The 21,121-nt window shown below is 45.7% G+C and overlaps 1 protein-coding gene across 1 annotated transcript; it reads left to right on the forward strand.

Annotated features, from left to right (window-relative positions):
- Positions 1-2,602: 2,602 nt before the first annotated feature.
- LOC125713298 (lissencephaly-1 homolog B-like) lies at positions 2,603-19,892 on the forward strand. The gene is made up of 11 exons (XM_048984302.1): positions 2,603-2,800; positions 7,468-7,741; positions 13,602-13,686; positions 13,993-14,067; positions 14,358-14,564; positions 15,194-15,362; positions 16,507-16,609; positions 16,816-17,044; positions 17,738-17,839; positions 17,920-18,076; positions 18,285-19,892. The coding sequence occupies exons 2-11, from the start codon at positions 7,710-7,712 to the stop codon at positions 18,356-18,358; spliced, it is 1,233 nt and encodes a 410-aa protein (XP_048840259.1). The 5' UTR covers positions 2,603-2,800; positions 7,468-7,709; the 3' UTR covers positions 18,359-19,892.
- The last annotated feature ends 1,229 nt before the right edge of the window (positions 19,893-21,121 follow it).

Below are 21,121 nucleotides of genomic sequence, written 5' to 3' on the forward strand. Positions count from 1 at the left end.
TACATATAGAACAGTCCTCATTTAAAGTGTTTTTCGAAGTTGAAAATAGCAAAACAACTGCTGTCATGTTAGTTTGTGAAAAACACTTTTTTTTAAGGTTGTGGCATCCTGTGTGCATGATGAGGACTTCCATGCTTGAACCAGAGGTGCAGAGTTTTGAGCAGGACCCGTGAAGTGAGGTCACCTGAGATTAGATTTTTATGGACTAATTAATTTGACAGTCTCATAGGGCATGCTGTTATTCTGAAAAACTGATGCTGCAGATAGCAGCACGGAGAGTTCAGTAACAAATAGTTATGGTATAAAGTTATTAATTTCTCAATCTTAGCTTAGGGATCAACATCTAACAAGCAGCCAGCAGCGCCTTCTAGTGGATGTGTAAGGGACCTACTGTATAGTTAGGAATTTTAGCCAAGATCACCTTAACCATCAATGGCAGTCTAACTGTCAATCATAAAGGGCTGAAAAGAGAAACCTACGAAGGAATGTTACTCGGAATAATTTACATTACATAAGGCCTTTTCTTTGAGCCAGTTACACTGACTTTTCATATATACGGGCATGGCCATTCAGACAGAAGACTGGCTGTGCTGAGTGGATGAGCAGTGCCTGCTGTATCACACTGTAGCACTGCAGACCCTTGTACAAGTTTTTAAATTTCTGCAACTTTTTCTCACTAGGAAGAGTCAAAACCACAAATGGATTCTTGTATTTTCTAAGTCTCAGTCTTAGGCCACCTCCTGCAAATCCCACTGCTGTCCAGCAGGGGATGTAATGGAGATTTTTTTTCCTGTTTGAATTTATACTCTACTATTCATATTCTGTTCATGAAAATAAAGAAAATTACAACATAAATTGCAACAGTTACTCTTTTGTGCCATTGTATCTACATGGCAAGGACAAGAGAGACGATTTGATAAGGAACTCAGCTGCATTTAATCTGGACATATACACCAGTCAGCCATAACATTAAAAGTACTGACAAGTGAAGTGAATAACATTATATATTAGGCAAGTCAACAGTCAGTTCTCGAAGTTTATGTGTTGGAAGCAGGAAAAATGGGCAAGTGTAAGGATTTGAGTGACACTGACAAGGGCCAAATTGTGATGGTTAGATGACTGGGTCAAAGTATCTCCAAAATGGCAGGTCTTCTGGGGGGTTCCTGGTATGTACTGGTCAGTACCTACCAACTTTGTTCCAAGGAATACCAACTGGTGAGCCGGTGATGGGCTCATGGGCGCCCAAGGCTCATTCATGCACATGGGGAGTGAAGTTTAGCCCGATTATCTAACAGGACAGCTATCTTGCCACAAATTGTTGAAAAAGTTAATGCTGGCTGTGATACAATGGTGTCAGAACACACACATCATAGCTTGCTGCGTATGGGGCTGGCTAGCCGCACACCAGTCAGAGTGCCCATGGTGACCCCTGTCCACAACTAAAAGTGCCTACCATGGGAATGTGAACATCAGAACTGGACCATGGAGCAATGGAAAAAGGTGGCCTGATCTGATGACGTTTTCTGTGACATCATGTGGAGGGCCAGGTACATATGTACGTCATTTGTCAGGGAAGAGATCAGGATGCACTATGAGAGGAAGGCAAGCTGGCAGAAGCAGTGCGATGCTCTAGGCAATGTTCTGCTGGGAAACCTTGGGTCTTGGCATTCATGTGGACGTTACTTTGACACATCCCACCAACCTACACACTGCTGAAGGCCAAGTACACCCCTTCATGGCAACAGTATTTCCCCCAATGGCAGTGGCCTCTTTCAATAGGATAATACGCTCTACCACACTCCAATAAATGCTCAGCAATGGCTTGAAGAACATGAGATAGAGTTCAAGGTGTTCACTTGGCCTCCAAATTCCCGAAATCCAAATCCGATAAAGCATCTGTGGGATGTGCTGGACAAACAAGTCCGATCCATGGAGGCCCCAGCTCACAACTTACAGGACTCAAAGGATATACTGTTAACATCTTGGTGCCAGATACTACAGGACACCGTCAGATGTCTTGTGGAGTCCATGCCTTGATGGGTCAGAGCTCTTTAGCCGCATGAGGGGGACCTACACAATATTATACAGATGGTTTTAATGTTATGGCTGATCAGTGTATTACTTTAGTGGGTATATTCACGTTGTGTGATGTGGACAAGTGATTAATGTTTGTTACTAAAGTGTCTTCAATCGAAGCGTGGGTGGATATATTGTAAGTTCACTCTTCATTGTCAGGATCCACGTTAATGTTATCGTTGGTCGAAAATAATATCACTATTAATAGAACTAGCTAATAAAACATTTGGCTCTTTTTATTATCAGTGCTCATTGTGGTTTTAGTAACCAAATACTGATTTGTCATTAGAAGTGATAATGATTAAAAAAATAAACTTAAATCAATTAAATTTCCAGTCTGACAGGCGTAAAGCGTAATTCTGATCTCATATCTGTATAACTGCTCTATTTCGCAGAACAGCATACTGGATTAACGTTTGGGCTACGCAAATCTTTGGGGTGTGGGCAGGGAAGGAATCAGTGCGTGTGCCCGTGGACACATGAACGTTTCTGTTTTTTCAATTGGTCATTGGGCAAAATGTGCCGCGCATCCGCGCCCCCGCGACTGACTGCGAGCGCACGCTGGTGCGCGCTACTGGCGTCCGAAGGCGAATGCGGAGGAGAAACAAGGAGATAGAGCCGGTCGCCCAGCAGAGGAGTTCACTTCTCTCCGTCCAGAAATTTCAGTCTCACTACGTGTTTATATGAGCACGGCAGGAGAATTAGATAGTACGGACATTGAAGGGTAAGGCTGGCAGGGTTTTGATTCTCTTGCAAATCGTCCGCGAAAGAAAAATAGCGATGAAAAATGACGATGTGGCCGTAATGCGCCTCCTGTCTGCGTTTCAAAATGGCGGATAGGCCGTCGGAGCGGCGCAGAGGGATAAAAAACAACAACACGCCAACCGGGCGAGGGAGAAAGGACATTCCCGGCTCTGTCCGGCTTTTTCTGTGTTAGCGGTTGCGACCCACCCCATTTGTTCGGTTCTGTGAGTGAGTTTATCCCTGAGCGTTTTCCGTTTGTCATCGTTTCCCATCTCCTGTCGTAGGTTACCGCCTCGCGCAAAGGGCGTTCGGTCTCCTGCCGGGGGGAAGCCGACCCGACCCGGACCGGCGGTTTAGTGCAGATCAGCGGAGGGTATATTTGCTTCCCTCCGCTATTGGACCCTGGTGCTGTTGACAGGTGGCCGTGATTTTTTTTTTGCTTAATACGGGCCCGGGCAGCGTCGCATAAGACCCTCCATGACATGCCCCGGTTAGATAACGTGGGAGATGTCCCTCCGCTGGTTCGTTTTCTTTCGGTACCCCGTTTGAAAAGTGTTATGTCACGCTTGCGTAAGAAGCATTAGTTAGAGATGTACAGTTGCGTGGTGACCCATGTTTAGGGTCATTTATGGGTCTGTTTCAAAATGAAAATATACTCCCTGTAGCTGTCGTTGACAGTCCTGCGCTACAGTGTTGAAGTAGTTAACTGTCATGTCTTGATATACCTGTTAAAATGTTTAAGCTAAACAAAGTTGTTGATGCTGGCGGACCCTCCCCGCTGGTCAGTTAGTCAGGTAAACCTGACGTCTTTCATAAATATTGGATGCGCTTTCTCCGTAATCATTTATATATGAGCGTCGCGGTTTTCTCCAGAAATTTTATTCAACCGAGGAGCCAGTCGAAGAGAAATGTTATCAGTTTAAATAAAATATTTGTTGTGTGAATGTGACGATGTACCTCGCAGATTTTGAGAATCTGGCCATGATGGTCAGTGCTAGGGTGGCGTTACGGCCAACGCTTGGTGCAGACTATCTCTTCGCCATTTCCGGCGATGATTTGGCGTATCGTGATTTCTGTTTTTCAGCTTCACGCTGATTTCCGAGACCCCTCGGGGTCTTTTGGGCTGTGCTACATAGGGGTGGAGCAAATGGTGCAGGTTTTCGGGGGTGCACTTTGATCAAACGCGACAGCAGATGTGCCGCGGGGTAGTGGCGAAACGTTATGATCTCACGGATATGGTGACACGTTGAGGTCCAACTGGGCGGAGGAAGACAAGCAGCATCCTTAATGAGCCTATCGGAATATGACATCTTAAAATTTGTACCCCACACACCCTTTCCCGTTTACTGTAGGGCTAGAACTTGTGAAGCTGACAAGTCCTCTTCCATGCTTATGTTGGCTCACCTATTAGGATGATTTGTTGATAATGAGCACAATCACTCTTCTCACTTTGTCTCTGGTTCGTTTAGCCCCTTTTTTTTTACAGGATATGTTGCAGACGAGGTTCACACGGTCGTGAAGTGCTTTCTGTGTTGCCCATTCGATGTTTTTTTTTGGTGATTTCTAAAACATAAGTGTCTGTTTCATCCACAGAAAATGCGTCCGTCTTTAAGACTGTAAGATGTCGTTTTGCACCTTATTTAAAACGCATCGATCCATCCGTCTCGCACAGAGAAATCGCCTCCTGCTTCTCCCGAGATGGTAAAACCGATATCTCAAGGTATCTGAACCTGAGATGAATAAAACATTATCCTTCTGTTTTAAGTAGTACCATGTTTCATATGATTTTACATCAATAGTGCAATTCCTCCTTAAAAAATAGTAAGCTGTTATTCTAGAACTTGGATATTTAGTAAATTCTTGTGCTCTTTGGTGATCAGTTTGTGATGGGAATGTGTGACTTTTATCACCATCATCATAAATACCAATGTTCCTCTGAAGGTCCTGCTGGATGTCTGCACAATGCAGTTGTTTAGGCCTGTTTTATAAAAGTACCATGCTGCTCAGGTTATTGGGATGCTGCACGGATTGTTCCAGGCGTTGGATTCCTTTGTGTGATGTTTGAGCTGAATACACTAAAATGCATGTAGCTTTGCATCAGGTTGATGGTGATGGATCAAAGTAGTCTTATTTGTTGCTTCTACACCAAAAGAAGGGGTCCATTTCTTAGTTCATCTTGGACTTTTATTTTGCATTGTGAGGGTGTTTTATTGTTTGTTTTTTTCCCTGTTCTTAGGGATTCTTACTGCCCATTGGTAGCTGTTGTAGATTTGTTCTGTGTAATGAAGTACAGCTAGTATACCTTCAGACCAGATGCAGTAGTAGGACCACCTAAATAGGATTACAGTAGAAGGCTTACTGACTTTGACTGAAGTCTGCTCCCGTTAACAGTGCTCAGCCCCTCCCTTTGGAAAAGGGGCTTCATTGTCTACTAGGAGAGTCCAGTCCTCTTGGGGGTGTTTACTTAGGGAGGAAGCTGGAGTTTTTTTGCATTATACATTCCATGCATTTCTGAGATTGTTTGAACTTTGAAAAGCCCGCCCTTCACTTCTATGTTTCTGTATATCCCATAATCTTCACTCAATTAATCTACTGTGTGTGTGTGATGGTATTAGAATCAGAATAAAAAAAAATATATATTATTGCTGAAGGAAATTGTTTAATAATACTATAATGCTGAACTTGTTTCTGCCATACTCAGATTTTCCTGTAAACAGTCGCTGTCCAATGATGCATGTTGGCATGAAGCTCTCAGTTATTAAATCATCAGTGTTCAGTGAGTATGTCTAATAACATCACTCTCAGACCTCTTTGGCTTGTCCTTTTGTAGATAGTTTGTGCAGTTGCTCCGAGTAGCATAAACTACAGCACGGTATTGCATCAGCAGTGAAATTATTTATAGACGTGAATATTTCAGAACCGTTTGTGAAGGTTTAGCTAGTTTGTTGGTGCCGCTCAGCCACTCTGTGGTACAGTCTTGTGTATTTGCCAGAGCTCATCTGAAGGGTTTTTGGAGGGGTATTGAGTAACTTCTGTAGCAGTCACCTTTATCTCTCTGATACACGTCCATCCAGTCTGATGTAAAGAGTATGGTTTTTGTCCAACTGGTGGTCATTACAGTATCTAGGATGAGTGCACAGGAAGGCTATAATGATGGAGGTCTGCTTTTTTGTTTGTAGAGGAAGTAGGTGAGCACTGAGGGTGTTCCCTTTCTCAGTCCCCCTGGTTCTTTTCCAGTCGGTGCTGCTCGATGGTGTCATCTTTGTTTACTGGGTCCACAATGACGGAAAGATGGAAGTGAAATATAAACATTTGAAAAGAATACTATACTTGATATGAGTGGAACAGAATGGAGATGTGCTTTTGAAGCCCTTCATGTGGTTGCCACTGTTTGCTTCCATATAGCCACATGCTGATCACAATAGGTACTGCAATCTACTTGGGATGGGCAGAAAACGTGTACATTTAAACGATCACTTTGCCTTTGAGCTGCGTCCTTGGGGCGCATCCATCTTTAATTAGGGTGGAAGCGTTCTTGGCTCCATCCTAGGTGTTGAAGCGGGAAGCTGTCAGTTGTTATGTTTTTTCCTCTTTGAACTACAGTGCATTGCAGTTCACCAGCAGGAGGCTGCTTAGTGTTCCTTTACCCCATCTTTCTGCCCATGCTCTAAAGAATTCTCCTGACAGTTATGTGCTCAGCTGAGCAACATCCCAGAGGTTCAGAAGCCTTCAAGCATTCAAGATGGTAGTAGATAGTTTGAACTGAGATCTCGCTCCCCTTACCCTTTGATAATATATATTGTTTTAAGATGAGAATCTGTCTTTACATGATGGTGGTGCAGGGCCCTCATGTTCTCTTGCCAATTTATCAGCTTAGTGGTGATGTCACTGCTCCTGGGCTGCATTTCTGACAATAGGTCTTTGAGATCAGGGGCTGTGGAACAATGTTTTGCAGCATCTGCAGACACCAGAACTCCTTCCAAATGGTAACTAGACATTCCAGACATGCTGCTTGCTGTTGTTATCTCTCGCTTTATTGGTGGGTTGCTGTGCCCCACCCTCATGAAATTTTATGAAGTTTTTTTTTTTTGTATTTCTCCTCTTGGACACAGCAACAAGCTTTGCCTCTGGGCTCTTAAACCCGTAGCTCTTTGATCTCCGGTCAAACCACTGGGTTGTCGTTTTTGTTGGCTCTGTGGGCCAAGTTGGTCTCCAGCTTCCATTAAGTGAAATTTCACGAGTCATCATGGCATGTCTGCTGGAAAGAAACAGTCAATTGCCGGAGGGTGCAGGGCAGAGGCTCTGTAAGATGGCTTTTCTCTGTTCCGCCGAAGACCACGCCCAGTTGCGCCCAGTCCCGTCGCTAGCTCCACCAGCGTGGCACTTAAAGGCGTTGTCAGCTGTGTGTCGGAAACATTCTCTGGGCACGTCGTCATTGCTAGTGATGGCGCAGAAACATCTTGAAACATACTCTGCAAGTTTATGCAAAAAAATCATACATGAAGAGAATATAAAGTTGAGATTGCAATATGTGGTGGCTATGTCACAAACGTTAATTTGGTTATTTGGTATGTGTTAATGTTCTATGTCTTCTCCAGCAATGCTCTACGTAAAAGACGTCTCCCCCCTTTTGTCCCCTCTGTACAGATGAAAGGCCAATCTGATTGTTGAGTGTCCGCATAGCCCTCGTCAGTCTCGAACCCGGAGCCAGATACTGGAGAAGGGGTCCGCATCGTGCACACACGGCAGGCTTTTGAGCAGTGGACCCTCCCACTGCTCTGCCTCCAACCCCAGCCTGAGTGCCAAGCTTGTGTCCGGATCGCCGATCGTCTGCTGGAGGGTCTTCCTCCCCCTGCTGTCCCGCCTTTGCCCCATCCCCGGCAGCAGAGATGGTGCTGTCTCAGAGGCAACGTGATGAGTTGTGAGTTCCTCCCCAATACATTTTCAAACTACAAAATCTCCATTGCATGCATACTGAGCCTTTTCAGCATCTTGACTGAAACATTATTAGGCCCGAGTTTAGCTTGTTTGATCTGTCTGCCCTCTGAATTAACATCAAGGTCAATGATATCTACATGGGAGAGTTGTGTGTTCTAGCGTCACCTCGTGTGTTAGAATGTCTGCAGTGGTCGCGTTCTTTTTGTGTTGACTCACGGGTCCAGAAATGTGATAAGTATGTGAGAAATACAGAATTTCTTCTCCCTCTTTCCATTTTCTTTGAACCAACTATTCAGCAAAGAATTGTAGTGTAATCCCATGCAGCAAGGCTGGGGACAGCCCCTTTGGGATGCCAGTCTATCACAGGGGACACCCACCCACACGCACAAACACTTGCATACCTCGGGACATTTTGTGACACTGGTTTACATAACCAGTAACCAGTGAGGAGAAAATTGAATGCCTGGGAGAAATGCATACATACTCCAAAGATACAAAGCTGGGCATGGGAATCTAACCCTCCATTTTGCACATGTAAGGCCACACTGCAGCCCAGAGGTTTTTACAAAATGAAAATAGGGCAGCAGTTTTCAGTGTGATCTGTGGGATCATTATCTTCATGTCTATGGCCAGCCTGCCCTCTTGGGTTTAAGGTATCCTGGCTTGCTTGTACTGCTAGTGGGGTATGTAGAAACTCCTGTCTTCCCTCTTCTGTTCTTTGCAGGTCAGGTATAAATTGTCTGGGGCTAATGTTCCTCATGTTTATAAAGAGATGTTCTGGTAGACCTGTCAGCTTGTATCTTCTTGATGTGCCCCGCTGTTCTGTTTGTATTACCTTCGCTGTACGGAAGTGTGGCATGCTGTTCTGTTCTCTTTGTTTCGACTCATATTTAACAGCTCGTTCTGCTCTTATGTTCATGATGTTGCATCTGAACTGGTAGGACGTCAGGAGATGTTTAGTTTCTCGTGATATGCCCATACTGACTACCGCAAGCTGAGTTTGGTTTGGAAAGCAGCCATGTGGGACGTGCTGGGGGCAGGAATCTTACTGACTGGCCAATCCGGTTGCAGCAGCAGAGGGTGGGTGATGAGGAAGTGGGCTGGCCTGCCAGGCCTGTGTTTGGGCATTGGTGCAGATGTGTTAAAGGGTAGGTACATTATCTGTTCAATGAGTAGGTCATATTTCTACACATTTAAGCAGCGTGGTATTATACAGGACCACTGCATTTTTAAATTCCTAATGTGAACAGGTCGATGTAGGATGCTCAGTGTTTCCCCTAGGTTTACAGCTTTGTGGGGGAGGTGGCAGGAGAGCAGGAGAGCGAATGTTGCCATCTTCACCACCCTTGGAGCGTTTAAAAAAACGCAAATATTTTTGTCTGCTTTTCAGGTGGTTGACGCAACATATTTTCCGACATGCGCACTCTGTCCGCTGGTGGGAGTGTGGTCACCTGTGTGTGCGCACGCATCGGGGCAGAACTCCTCCATGTGCGATACAGAGAGCAGAGGAGAATTGTAAACGCGTGACCGTGCAGACAAGAATGACAAGCTGTTGTGTAAATAAGATAACATAAAGCTATTTGGTTTGATTAATAAAAGGACAATGTATAGACCTGGTAAAGTAACCTTAAATGACTTCTGTTGTGATCTGGCACTATATAGAAAATAAAATTAATTTGACCTTCAAGGGGGGGCGGGAGGTGCCGTTGGGGGGGGCGGGGTGCCCCCCTAATATAATGGTAAGGGAAACGCTGATGCTTATAAAAGGCTTTGTCACATTATACGCAGTGCATCAGAGTGCTTTCTCCTCCCCTTCGTGGAACACAGGGTGGATGTGGGTTTGCGTCGTGCGACATTTCGGTCTGCGTGCAGCTTGCTGCCAATGAGGGCGACTGGAACTGATCATGGTGCTGTGATGGGCACCTCTTTGCCTGCTGCGCTGAGCCCTTGTCTCATCCAAGCTGGATTGCTGGGGTGAATCCCTTTAAAACATTACGAGATAATGAGACATACATCTCCTTTGAGGAATCTCTTCTTGCTGTACATTAAGTACATTGTAATTATCCATGTGTATTACTTAAGAGCCTGTTCGTCATGTGTGTTTGCCTTTGTGGTGCTGTTCTTTTTGGACTGCATTTTGAGTAGTAATGGCCAAATGAAGCTTCATGAACCATTTGCTGTATTTTCTGGCCCCAGATGGTGCTCTCTGTTCATAAAAGCACTCGGAGCATCCCCCAAAGAAAACCAAGAGCGCCATCCAGTGGGGTCAAAAAAATTCAGCAAATGGTTCATGAAGCTTCATTTGCCCATCACTAACTTTGGGACTTTGCTGTATGAACATGGTCCTTGGAAGATGCCTCGGAGAAAACCGGTCAAGTCCAGGGTCTCCTCTCCCATAATTCACCAATGCTGAATGATGTTTGTTTTTTTGCCTTTCTTGCTGTGCCGGACAGAGGCACAGTGACCCTGCGTGGTGGACTAATGTGCTGAATTTCAGACTATGAGTTGCCCTGCTGGGGTTTTGATTCGCTTCCCAGGAAGGCAAAGGTGTAAGACATGTATTCCAGATCCAGGCTCTGGGATTGTGTTTCCCCTACAGTGTAGAAAAGAGGCATGTTCCAGGGAATTTCATCCAACCGAAGCCAACAAGGAGCCTTAGCTGGCAGCGAAGCAAGGACTCATAATCTAATACTGCCTCTACAGAGCTTGCTTTGTGCTCGAGTTCTCCCACGGTGACCAGACAAAGCCCTGCTGGTGCCCCAGGGTCCCTCCAGGCCTTTTCGTATGCAGCCAGTATTCCCTCAGGAACCCTGGGATTTTGGGGAGGGGTTGGTTCATTTCCAAAAATAAACTATGTATTTTGAGGTCACACCCTTTTTCACAACCCCTGATGTCTGAAAATTCTAGTCATTTCTAAAAAAGTGGAAATGGCCAAACTTATTAAATATGCCCCATAAATCAATCTACCACCAGCACCTCCCTGGCTGACAAGTTTTATCAGTCCATGAATTTTTTTTTTTGCAGCATAGTAAACAGGTCTGCAGTCGTCAGTTGGTTGGGAATGGATAGTTTAGAACAGTGTTTCCCAAACCGGTCCTCAGGGACTCGCAGACAGTCCATGCTGCTGCTTGGTTAGGTAAGGGAACTGAGAGGGAGGAAAAGCGTGGACTGACTGTGGGTCCTTGAGGACCAGGTTGGGCAATGACGATCTAGGGGGCTTGACGCGGTAGGGCTCAGGCAAACGGAACAGCGGCTCAAATTCAGTGTCTAAATTCTCTGCTTTCTCTCAGGCGCAGTTTTACAGCATTTGTCACCAAATGGAGAATGGCCAGTTATTAATCCACTGAGTGAAAAGCAGGAGCCTGATTTGAATTGTCACCCTTGTTAGTCCTGTCATGTGCTGGGATGCTGACAGCCTGTGTGCCGGTGGCAAGCAGCTGATCTGTTTGAGTGGTGTGTATGGATCTGCAGCAGGGCACAGGGGTGCAGTATCATCTAAGAAGCCCATTTTTCACCTGTCCTTTGATAGTTCCTTGTAGGTACAGCAAAAGTATTCAACTGTCAGTCTGCTCCTGTCAGCTGATACTCTACTAATAGCTGTCTATAGCCCTGTCTCTGTTCAAAAACGTATTAATTTCATAAATTGTGGTTGTTTGTTGACTTTCTATATGAAAGTTTAGAAAATGTGGATTAGTGTTGTGGGTTCACCAAAAATCTGCTTGTATTACAACCCTAATGTTGGCACAGTTTGTTTTGTGTTTTTTATTTAGGTTATTAATGGTCTAGCTGACCTGGATCCATATCCAACTCAAAATGTTGACGTTTAGCAAATCTTTTCAGTGAAATATTATAACAACTCAGGAAAACAATCTTCAGTGATGAGGAAATGGGTGTCAGTGTCAGTGAAAGTGAACATTTCAGTGATCGGCAATGATGTCGCCTGTTCAGGCTCCAGCGGACAGTGAACGTGACAGAGAATCTGTTCCCATGACTGGTCTTTGTGCAGAATTCAAATGCTGCATGCAGTGTTCTGCAACACCACATCCTCCATGTCGTCTGCTGTAGAGTCTACTCTCGGGGTCCTGTGCTACTGTAACAAGCTACGTGCTGTGCATCTCCTACAGCTTTAGGTTCCGAAAAGTAAATGGTTGGGTGGGGTCTGGGGCCACCCCACTTTTATTTTTTCTGGTGCTTCATCATCATGGCAGAAGTGACGTCAAAGCTGTGGCTCCCTCCCCTCTCTAGCTCTGGTGACTCCGATGTAGGGCAGTGATGTCATAGACTGAAAGGAGCAAAACTCCATCTTTGATGTTAGGAGGAGAAACAGACTTAGGTTGGAATAGTGAAAGCATGCATGTGTGTACAGATACACACCCCCTATTTCCTGTGGAGTCCCAGCCAGGCTTCCATATGGCTCTTCATGGTGTCCTTCCCTGAGCTGTCTGTGGCCCTGATGTTCCTGTTGTCCTTTTGCTCCTAAATGGTGATCCATCTGTGTGTTGGTCGTTAGGAGTCGGGTCAGCATGGCTTCACCGAAGCCCTGCTTATAATAGAACAGCAGACTTGGCCGTGAAAAGACTCTCTTATCTGTATTTGTGACCACGGCCCAGTCCTCGGGAATGCGGTTTCTTGGTGTCCATGGAAACCAGAGCACGGTGATTTTGCTTCCCGTGTGTTGCTGCTGTTTGTGCCTCGGTGTGGTTTTTCCGTCTGTCTTTCTAAGGAGACGGGGGTCTGCAGTGAATGAACCAGAGGGTGTGATCCTTTTGTCCTTCACGTAGGAATTCACCCTTTCTCGCCTGCATATGTAGCCTGCGGTTCAGGCTGCTGCTGGGTGTGCCCAAGGTGTTAGCGTACGTTTTCGGGGAGGCCACCATTAAAAAAGCATGCCACTGTTATAGCTCTGTCAGCTGACTGGGGTGTGAGTATCGGTAAGGGCATAGGGCCTGCATGTATGTGTTCCTGCTGACAGGAGTGACCTTTGTGAGCTTATCGTTTTCCCCGCATCCTTCTCTTGCCGCTTGCTGGTTCCTTTCGTTGCTTTTGTCGAACTGGGTAAAAAGAAAAGTGTATTTGTTGGATTTGCACAAGCTTTTCTCTGCATTGTTCTCAAAGGCCTCCAGATGGATACCTTTTGGTAACTTTTAGTCAGTATCTCGCTTCATAGGTGTAGTTCGTGATCATTTTGACGACCATAAATTCTGTCCATTTGCAAACCTTTTATTGGTATAATTTACCTTCTATAGTAGGGCTGGGCGGTATATCAGAATATTTTCAAACAAAATATGAGACAGTACCGTTTATATTGACACACTTGTACTGTTTGCTAAAATATGAGCAGATTTTAAATAGAGACTTATAGTATTCCTTCCTGGTTGTAAATGATGCAAATTTCCAGGCGTCTTGAAAGATAGTTTGTTTTTTTTTGTTGAATGTTAATACCTTCGAAAGAGGATCTTTCCAGTTAAGTGCACTTTGAATGGTTGCATGCTTCTGTTCCCCAAACTGATTTTACATTTTTTGGCGCTAAACATTCACACCCTGTTTTGAGAGCAGTATCTTGAGCTGAAGGAAAAAAAATACCATGATTCACATCACTGTGCTACCTAAAAATACCATAATCTGGTTTTTGGTCCATACCGCCCAGTGCTGTTCTGTAGTTTTTATGACTTAACATGCTGGTAGCTATTATGGAGTGGTGTACAATAAATTTGTTTTTGGTGCACAAACCCTGGTGAAGCTGGCCCCTCTGGGAGGTGCTCATACGGCCTGGCAGCTCTGTCCCGCTTCGGGATGTGCCTGGGTGTGCCTAATGGCTTTTCCCCCCACTCTCTGTTTTCCAGAAACCGAGCGATAGCCGACTACCTCCGCTCCAATGGCTACGAAGAAGCATATTCTGTTTTCAAGAAGGAGGCAGAGTTGGACATGGTAATATGGGGGGGGGGCACTAGCAGACTCGCATGCTCACTGAGCCCTTACCTGCAGTCGCACGCGCATGTTCTAGGTCACATTAACGCATCTGTAGGAATGATTAGCAGTGACCGTTTAAAGCATGTGTGTGTGAGGCACTTTCCCCTCTAATCTCCTGAAATGACACACACTCTCCAAACTCCTGTGTCAGTCTACAGGCAGTGTGTGGGAGGTGAAGCCAGGTGAATGAGATAAGCATGTGATACGGGTATCGCACCTGGCTTTGTCTCGGGGGTCTGCTCATTTGTCTCCTTTCACTTTCAGAATGAGGAGTTAGACAAAAAGTATGCCGGTCTTCTGGAAAAGAAATGGACTTCAGTGATCAGATTACAGAAGAAGGTTGGTACTTTGATTGGAGATGTGTCTGCGTGGGTTAGACACACACACACAAATCATTTATTCATATCTTTGTGGGGACTCTGCATTCATTTCTATTGGCATAACTTTAATCCCAGCTATGACAACCTTAACCCCTACCCAGCCCTAACCATAAGTAACCAGAACAAAAACAAGCTTGTCAGCCAGGGAGGTGCTGCTGGTAGACTTTTGGCATTTTTGCCTTGTTGATTGCAGTCGCAGGTTTTTGGTAGGCTTTCCCTTTGTCAGAAGTCGCTTTCCCTCTGGTGCAGGTGATGGAGCTGGAATCCAAGCTGAACGAGGCTAAAGAGGAGATCACCCTGGGGGGCCCCGTGGGACAGAAGCGGGACCCCAAGGAGTGGATTCCACGGCCTCCGGAGAAGTATGCATTGAGTGGACACAGGAGCCCCGTGACCCGGGTCATCTTCCACCCTGTGTTTAGCGTCATGGTCTCTGCTTCGGAGGACGCCACAATAAAGGTATCACCCCTGGCCCTGTGTTTACACCCATAGGTGCGAGAATAACGTCTTATGCTGCTGCTAATATTTAGCCATAAACTGTGCTCTTCCCTCCCCTCCTGGTGCACATGTGGCTTCTTTGAATGATTATTTATTTATTGGAAAGCTGGGGGGGGGGGTACAGATGATTTGTGTGTCGGTGCACATGCACATAGATGACTGCGGAAGCAGGCTTAATTCCCCCCCTCCCAGTTCTGACGTTTGATAGAAATCGATTGACCTTTCCCACCTTAAAAGCTGTCAATCCAAGCATCCTTCCTCAGAGACCTGTTAACTCTCCATTCTGGGAGATCACACGTGAGATCAGGGCAGTGGGTTTTACGGAAATGTCAGCACAGCGTGATAAAGGGTAGTGGTTAATTATGGGTGCTTAGCCCCAGTTCCACCACTTGGGTAGGCGTGAGTGTCCTAAGTAGCCGTGATCCTTGGTGCACAGGTGCCTGCCGCTTGACTCCATTTCTCTCCACAAGCTATTGTTTTTTTCCCCCCACTTTGTTTCTAACACCACCCATGGAGAGAACAGATGGGCCAGCCAGGCTCAGGGCAGGGGGCCATGTTGTGACGCTGGTGTCCGTCTCTCTCCCTTCAAGGTGTGGGACTATGAGGCAGGGGACTTCGAGCGGACACTGAAAGGCCACACAGACTCCGTACAGGACATCTCCTTTGACCAGACCGGCAAACTCCTGGCCTCCTGCTCTGCTGACATGACTATAAAGCTCTGGGATTTCCAAGGCTTTGAGTGCATCCGGACCATGCATGGTGAGTAGGGGGCGGGGCCGGTGAAAGGAAGGAGTGTGGTCCATGCTGTGATTGGTAGAAGGATGAATCTGAATTAATCTGGGTAAATGTCTGTGAGCAGGGTTTCAAAGGAGGGTGGTAAATTTCTGAAGCCTTCCATTCCATGGGAAGTTAAGCTGGGACGTTTGGGAAATATTTCAAGTCGGAAACTTTCCATGGGAATTACCAGGAATATGTGGGAATTAATGGAAAATTTCCAAAATTTTGCACCCTTATTTGTGAAACTTGGTCACCTCAGCTGTACATTTTCGCGCTTAAAATTTGCTTCTGATGATAAGTGGGAGGGTTTGTCAAGCATGTTGTTCGGTGGGGGTGACTTGAATGGCGGTCGAGTGATAAATCACCGTGCCATATTGTCCTGCCGATTTATAAACTGAAGACAAATGGTCCTGAAAGCCTGCCTTTTAAGCTTCTCTTTAGGGATAATGTATGATGTCATACAGCAACCTCACAGAGCAGGTGAAATACAAGGCCCACCTTAGCAGGCCATCGCACAGCTTGTACAGGCTTCGCGGTGAGCACTGACATGCTGCGGAATCACCACCCATCACCTGAAACCGTGTCTGATTTCTGATGTGAGATCTGCCTGACTGAGAGAGACACACTCATGAATAAGTTGGTCTGAGTCATCTGATCTGCCTGTCACTGCTTTAATTCACCTGCAGAGAGCTGGCAGGGTCGCCTTGGATACCAGGCATATATTTCTGGTGGCAGGAGATTCTGTACTTATTCGCAGTAATAGTTTTTATATCCAACAGCGTAATACTGTTGGTATGGTCAGTTCCCATATCATATGGAGGGGCCCACTGTGTCACCACCTGACCTAATGATGGTGTCTTGACAGCTGCTTGCTTTAAGAATCTCTCTTAGGACCTTCCTCCTATGTCATTAGCTTGTTTACCCACTGAGCCCCAGCAGGAAATCAGCCGTGGGGGGGTTAATCTGCTGATGCTATTGGGCTTGCGTAATTTATGATTTTTTTTTGTGGGGGGACATTATCTCATATTTGGAGGATTATTGTTTAACAAGCTCTCCCAGTTGTAGGTGATGAAGTCCCCACTTTTTCTGTGGAAATGCGTGACCTGCTCTTGTGTGTGTGCTGCAGGGCATGACCACAATGTGTCGTCTGTAGCCATCATGCCCAATGGAGATCACATCATCTCTGCCTCCAGGGATAAGACCATCAAAATGTGGGAAGTGGCCACTGGGTAGGTGACGAGGAGCCATTGTGAGGGAGCTGGCAGGTGCAAGTCAGAACAGGCTTAATTCCATCCCTTTACGTTCCATAAATTTGTCACTGACCTCTAGACTCTTGCTGATCCTTTAAGTAATACGAAGCTTCTGGCTTGAGGGGTACTGGGAAATGTAGTTTCATGTGTGGGTTTGTTGTCTCAATCTCGTGGCATTTTCTTAGGTACTGTGTGAAGACGTTTGTCGGCCACCGAGAGTGGGTGCGCATGGTGCGGCCCAACCAGGATGGATCCCTCATTGCTAGCTGCTCCAACGACCAGACGGTTCGCGTGTGGGTCACTGCTACTAAGGAGTGCAAGGCGGAACTCCGGGAGCACGAGCATGTGGTGGAGTGCATCTCCTGGGCCCCCGAGAGTGCCTACCCTACTGTTCTGGAAGCCACAGGGTCAGAGGTCAGACCTGACCCCACTCCAACTAAATACTTGAGCCCCTTGTTTCATTCCTCTAGGTTAAGTGGGGTAGCTATGAGTTTGTTGCCTGTAATTCCCAGACATTAGATAGAGGTCCTTGTTTAGTGACTGAGTTCCCTTCCAGCAACTGAGTTACTAAGCAAAATGGTGGTGTGACCGCAACTGCGCTTACAATTTTACTTCAACCTTCCATACTCAATTCCTTTTATCCTTCATGAAATGGACATTTTTAACATTTCATGCATTCTATTTCAAAGCTCTCTCTCTCTCATTCTGTTCTTGCATTGGTCATAAATGCGTGCATTGATCAGAAAATGAATGTTATTTATTACTGTCATAGCAGCAAATGCTCACTAACCATGGTACTCACTAAATGAGGGGTGGTTGAACAGAGTCGAATCTAACAACCCTGTGAGAACTAGCTGGAAACTGCAGTAAACATTATGAGCATGAGGAGGGCTGCAGATTTTAGTTTGATTGGTGAAGCTCCTAATATGACGCATCCTTTTCCCCTGATTTTAATAAGGTCCAACCTCTGCCTTGTGGATAAAGGGCTCTGGACTAATCGGATTGCTGTCCGGGGATTTGGTCTCGTCCACTGACGGCTGAGTGACAGCACTCAAGCCAATAGACCTGTTTGCCTGCAGCCTCCCCACTGGCCCCTTTTTCTTTCAGAGTAAGAAGGGTGGGAAGCCCGGCCCCTTCCTGCTGTCGGGGTCCAGAGACAAGACCATCAAGATGTGGGACGTGAGCACCAGCATGTGCCTTATGACACTGGTGGGTGTGTGCACTGCGGGAGTGTCTGTGCCGTCTGACCCAGGACACGCGCACGAAGTTCACGCAGCCCCTTTCTGCAGGTCGGCCATGACAACTGGGTGCGCGGCGTGATGTTTCACCCAGGAGGGAGGTTCATCGTGTCCTGTGCCGATGACAAGACTCTCCGTATCTGGGACTACAAGAACAAGCGCTGCATGAAAACCCTGAGTGCCCACGAACACTTCGTTACCTCTCTGGGTAAGGGCCCCTGCTGCATCCATGGGCTTTAGTAGGAACGTTTCAGGCTTATGCAAATGACATGAACAGCTAGCCATAGACAGTGTATGGATATACATGCTGCGTGAGGAGGGTTGTAATTTAAAGGCTACGGGGTGAGAATCTACACTGCTAGTATTACAAGAAATGTATAATGTAGCATATATGGCACATAAACTCTCTTTGACAGATTTCCACAAGACGGCCCCGTACGTTGTGACTGGCAGTGTGGATCAGACAGTAAAGGTGTGGGAATGCCGCTGAATGTACCTACGGGCGACGACCCCTCTCCCTTCACCCCCCTGACCCCGCCCTACTCTTTGCCTCCATTCTGACTTCCTGGACGCACTCGGTTACCATGGTTACTACCCATCAATCGCCGTTTAAATAACCATTGTCCTTTTATGTAAATTATTCTGGATGTAGACTGAGCTATTAAATGTTACACACAAAAGTATTCTTGCATGGTGAATCCAAAATTGTATACTGTAAATTTGCATACCGTCGTGTAGAAATTGCCTAGGGTTAAGAGTACAGGTGGGCCATTAGCCCTACTGGACTTACAAGCTGCATACAGTGACTGGGTCATTAAGAAGTAGAGCGATAAAATGCTAATTTAATGACAGTGTCGTTCCTGTGTGTCAGGTTATTTTGTCAGTTTGTTTTTTTTTTGGTTTGTTTTTTTGTTTTGTTCTGCCTGTTTGTCATCTGGTGCCTCGCTTTGAGAGGGATAGAAAATCAAAACAAAACTTAAAGTATCTGTATCTGGTCTGTGGGGTCCTTTTCTGGAACAGTGAGTTGCAGTGTGACCGCCCTTCTGAAGCGTGCTTACTCCCCTCCCTCCCGTGCAGTAATGTGATGTGGGGTGCCGAGCCTCGTACCCTTGTCATGACGTGTGATGGCTCCCTTGTGTGAACGGGAACTAGACCTTTTCAGCACTGCTGCCCATGGCTAGAAACCCAACTGTGCTGAAGTCCCAGGCACTTTGGGGTTGGCCAGGAGAGGGTTAATGAGGACATGCTGGGTTGACTGTAACTAGGAGTTTATGTGGTAACCTTCAAAGTAATTAGAACCCGGGTCTGAATAAGACCCGCCATCGATTCAGACTGAACCATTCGTTCCATAAGTGTAAGGAGCTGCAGCAGCAGGGCAAGGTAGCCTGGCTGTGTGAACCACCCACCCCCCCAGACGATGGGCCACCCCGCCCAGAAAGACACACAGGTTCTGACAAGGATGCCCAGGAATCTCCCCACATTACATGTATGTGATGGACAGCTGGAGGGGCTGAGGGGGACCTCAGTGCAGAATGAACACAATTTCTGTACAGAATTATAAATAAAGTGCACTTTCTTCAGAAGATACAGCCACTGTATGGATCAACATTTTCCCTCCTTGGGATCTATTTTATTCATACAGTTAATAGTTACTGTTTAGTCTTAGTTGGATTTTTTCCCCCTCCTCTTTGGGTTTATTTTCCCTCCCTAACCCCCCCCCCAACCCAGTATGGTGATTCTGTTCCAAATTGGATACAGTGGAACACAAGGAAAGAGCTAAAGAGAGCCTAATCGTTCCACTTTTTTCCCCCAAACATGCACATACTTCAGGTTCAAACAGAAAAGCATTTAAAGTCCCTTTAACTTGCACACCCTTGCTCTCCTTAAATCTTCAGTCCTGCCTGACTCAAGATTTAAGATGTTTAAAAATAATAAGATTAATAAATGCACATGCCAATATCATTTTAATTAGCCTTTTCATGAAGATGCAATTATATAATAAAGAATTTCACTGCTGAACCAAACCATTCTATGCATTTCTCTTCTGTTTGTCCTGTGATTGCTTTCTTTTACCGTTTAGAGTGACACAACTTCAGACTTAGTCCATTTCAGGAGAGGGCTTCTGCAAAACGACTGACAGGCATTGATTGGAAGAGACTAGGTTTCCTTCCTACAATGAGGAAAAGGGGTAAATCGGAGTATTGCTATACAGTTGGAAGTACAGGCCTGCCCATTTTCTTTTAAGCATCCCAGACGTTTTCCAGTGGGGAGGTTATATGCGATGATATGATCTCGATGTAATGAACCTATGTAGTACCAGTTGAAATGGATCAGCAGGTCCACAGCTTCAGATGCTTTCAGTCACTGCGGCAATGGAGGAGAGGAACCCTCAGAATCCAAGGCTGACACTTTGCCCAGTTCTGCCTGGGCATGCGAACAAAGAATACGAGGAGAGTGATCCTGCCTTCATAAAAGCAAGATGTAAACTTGTCATAGAATCCTTCAGTGAGCCAGTTCTCCAAGCAGTTCTGTGTAAGCTGTCTGATTGAAGGTCACACAATATCACGCTTCCATGGGAGTAAACCAGCACTTCAGCTCGGAGCGGGACGTGGTGGAGGAAAGCAGAGAACATGGGTGGTACGCCATAGGGACATGCACAGCAGCAGTCACAGCTACAGTGTTACGTTTTAAGGTGTAGGTAAGCTAAAGTAATGGGTCTTCAACGGATGCAGATCACATTAAACAGATGTCAGAAGACAAGGATTCTGAAATCCCTCATCCCAGTGTCATATAATATGGAATGCACAAGCAGCAATTAAATATGAAATGTTAATATGCTGAATTAATTTTTAGACATTTATATTCAGCGACGCTTGAATTAATAACATACCCGTTCAGTCTGAATTTAAAGAGGGATCTGAAAAGCTTGCCAATAATTTAAAGTCAATACACTGATGATAAATTTGAGGGAAATGTTAGCTCTAGCTTTGTTTATTATCAGCTTCCATTTCCATCAGTAATTAAAAATTCATTATTCTAGTTCCGTATCTTCTTGAACAGCAGGAGAAAGGGCTGGGTACAGACTACAGGCTTCCCAGCTGGGGGTGAACAGTTTCAATAAATTACCATTTCGGTCGCCCAGAAAAAATAGCCATCTGTTTCCAGGTCTTATTAAGGAAGAAAAGTGCGCATACATAAAAAGTAGTGACATCGAATGTAAAAGCCAGTGAGTGACTTTTTGTTATTATATTAC

The sequence above is a fragment of the Brienomyrus brachyistius genome, chromosome 18, assembly GCF_023856365.1.
Source record: "Brienomyrus brachyistius isolate T26 chromosome 18, BBRACH_0.4, whole genome shotgun sequence".
Classification (NCBI taxonomy): Eukaryota; Metazoa; Chordata; class Actinopteri; order Osteoglossiformes; family Mormyridae; genus Brienomyrus; species Brienomyrus brachyistius.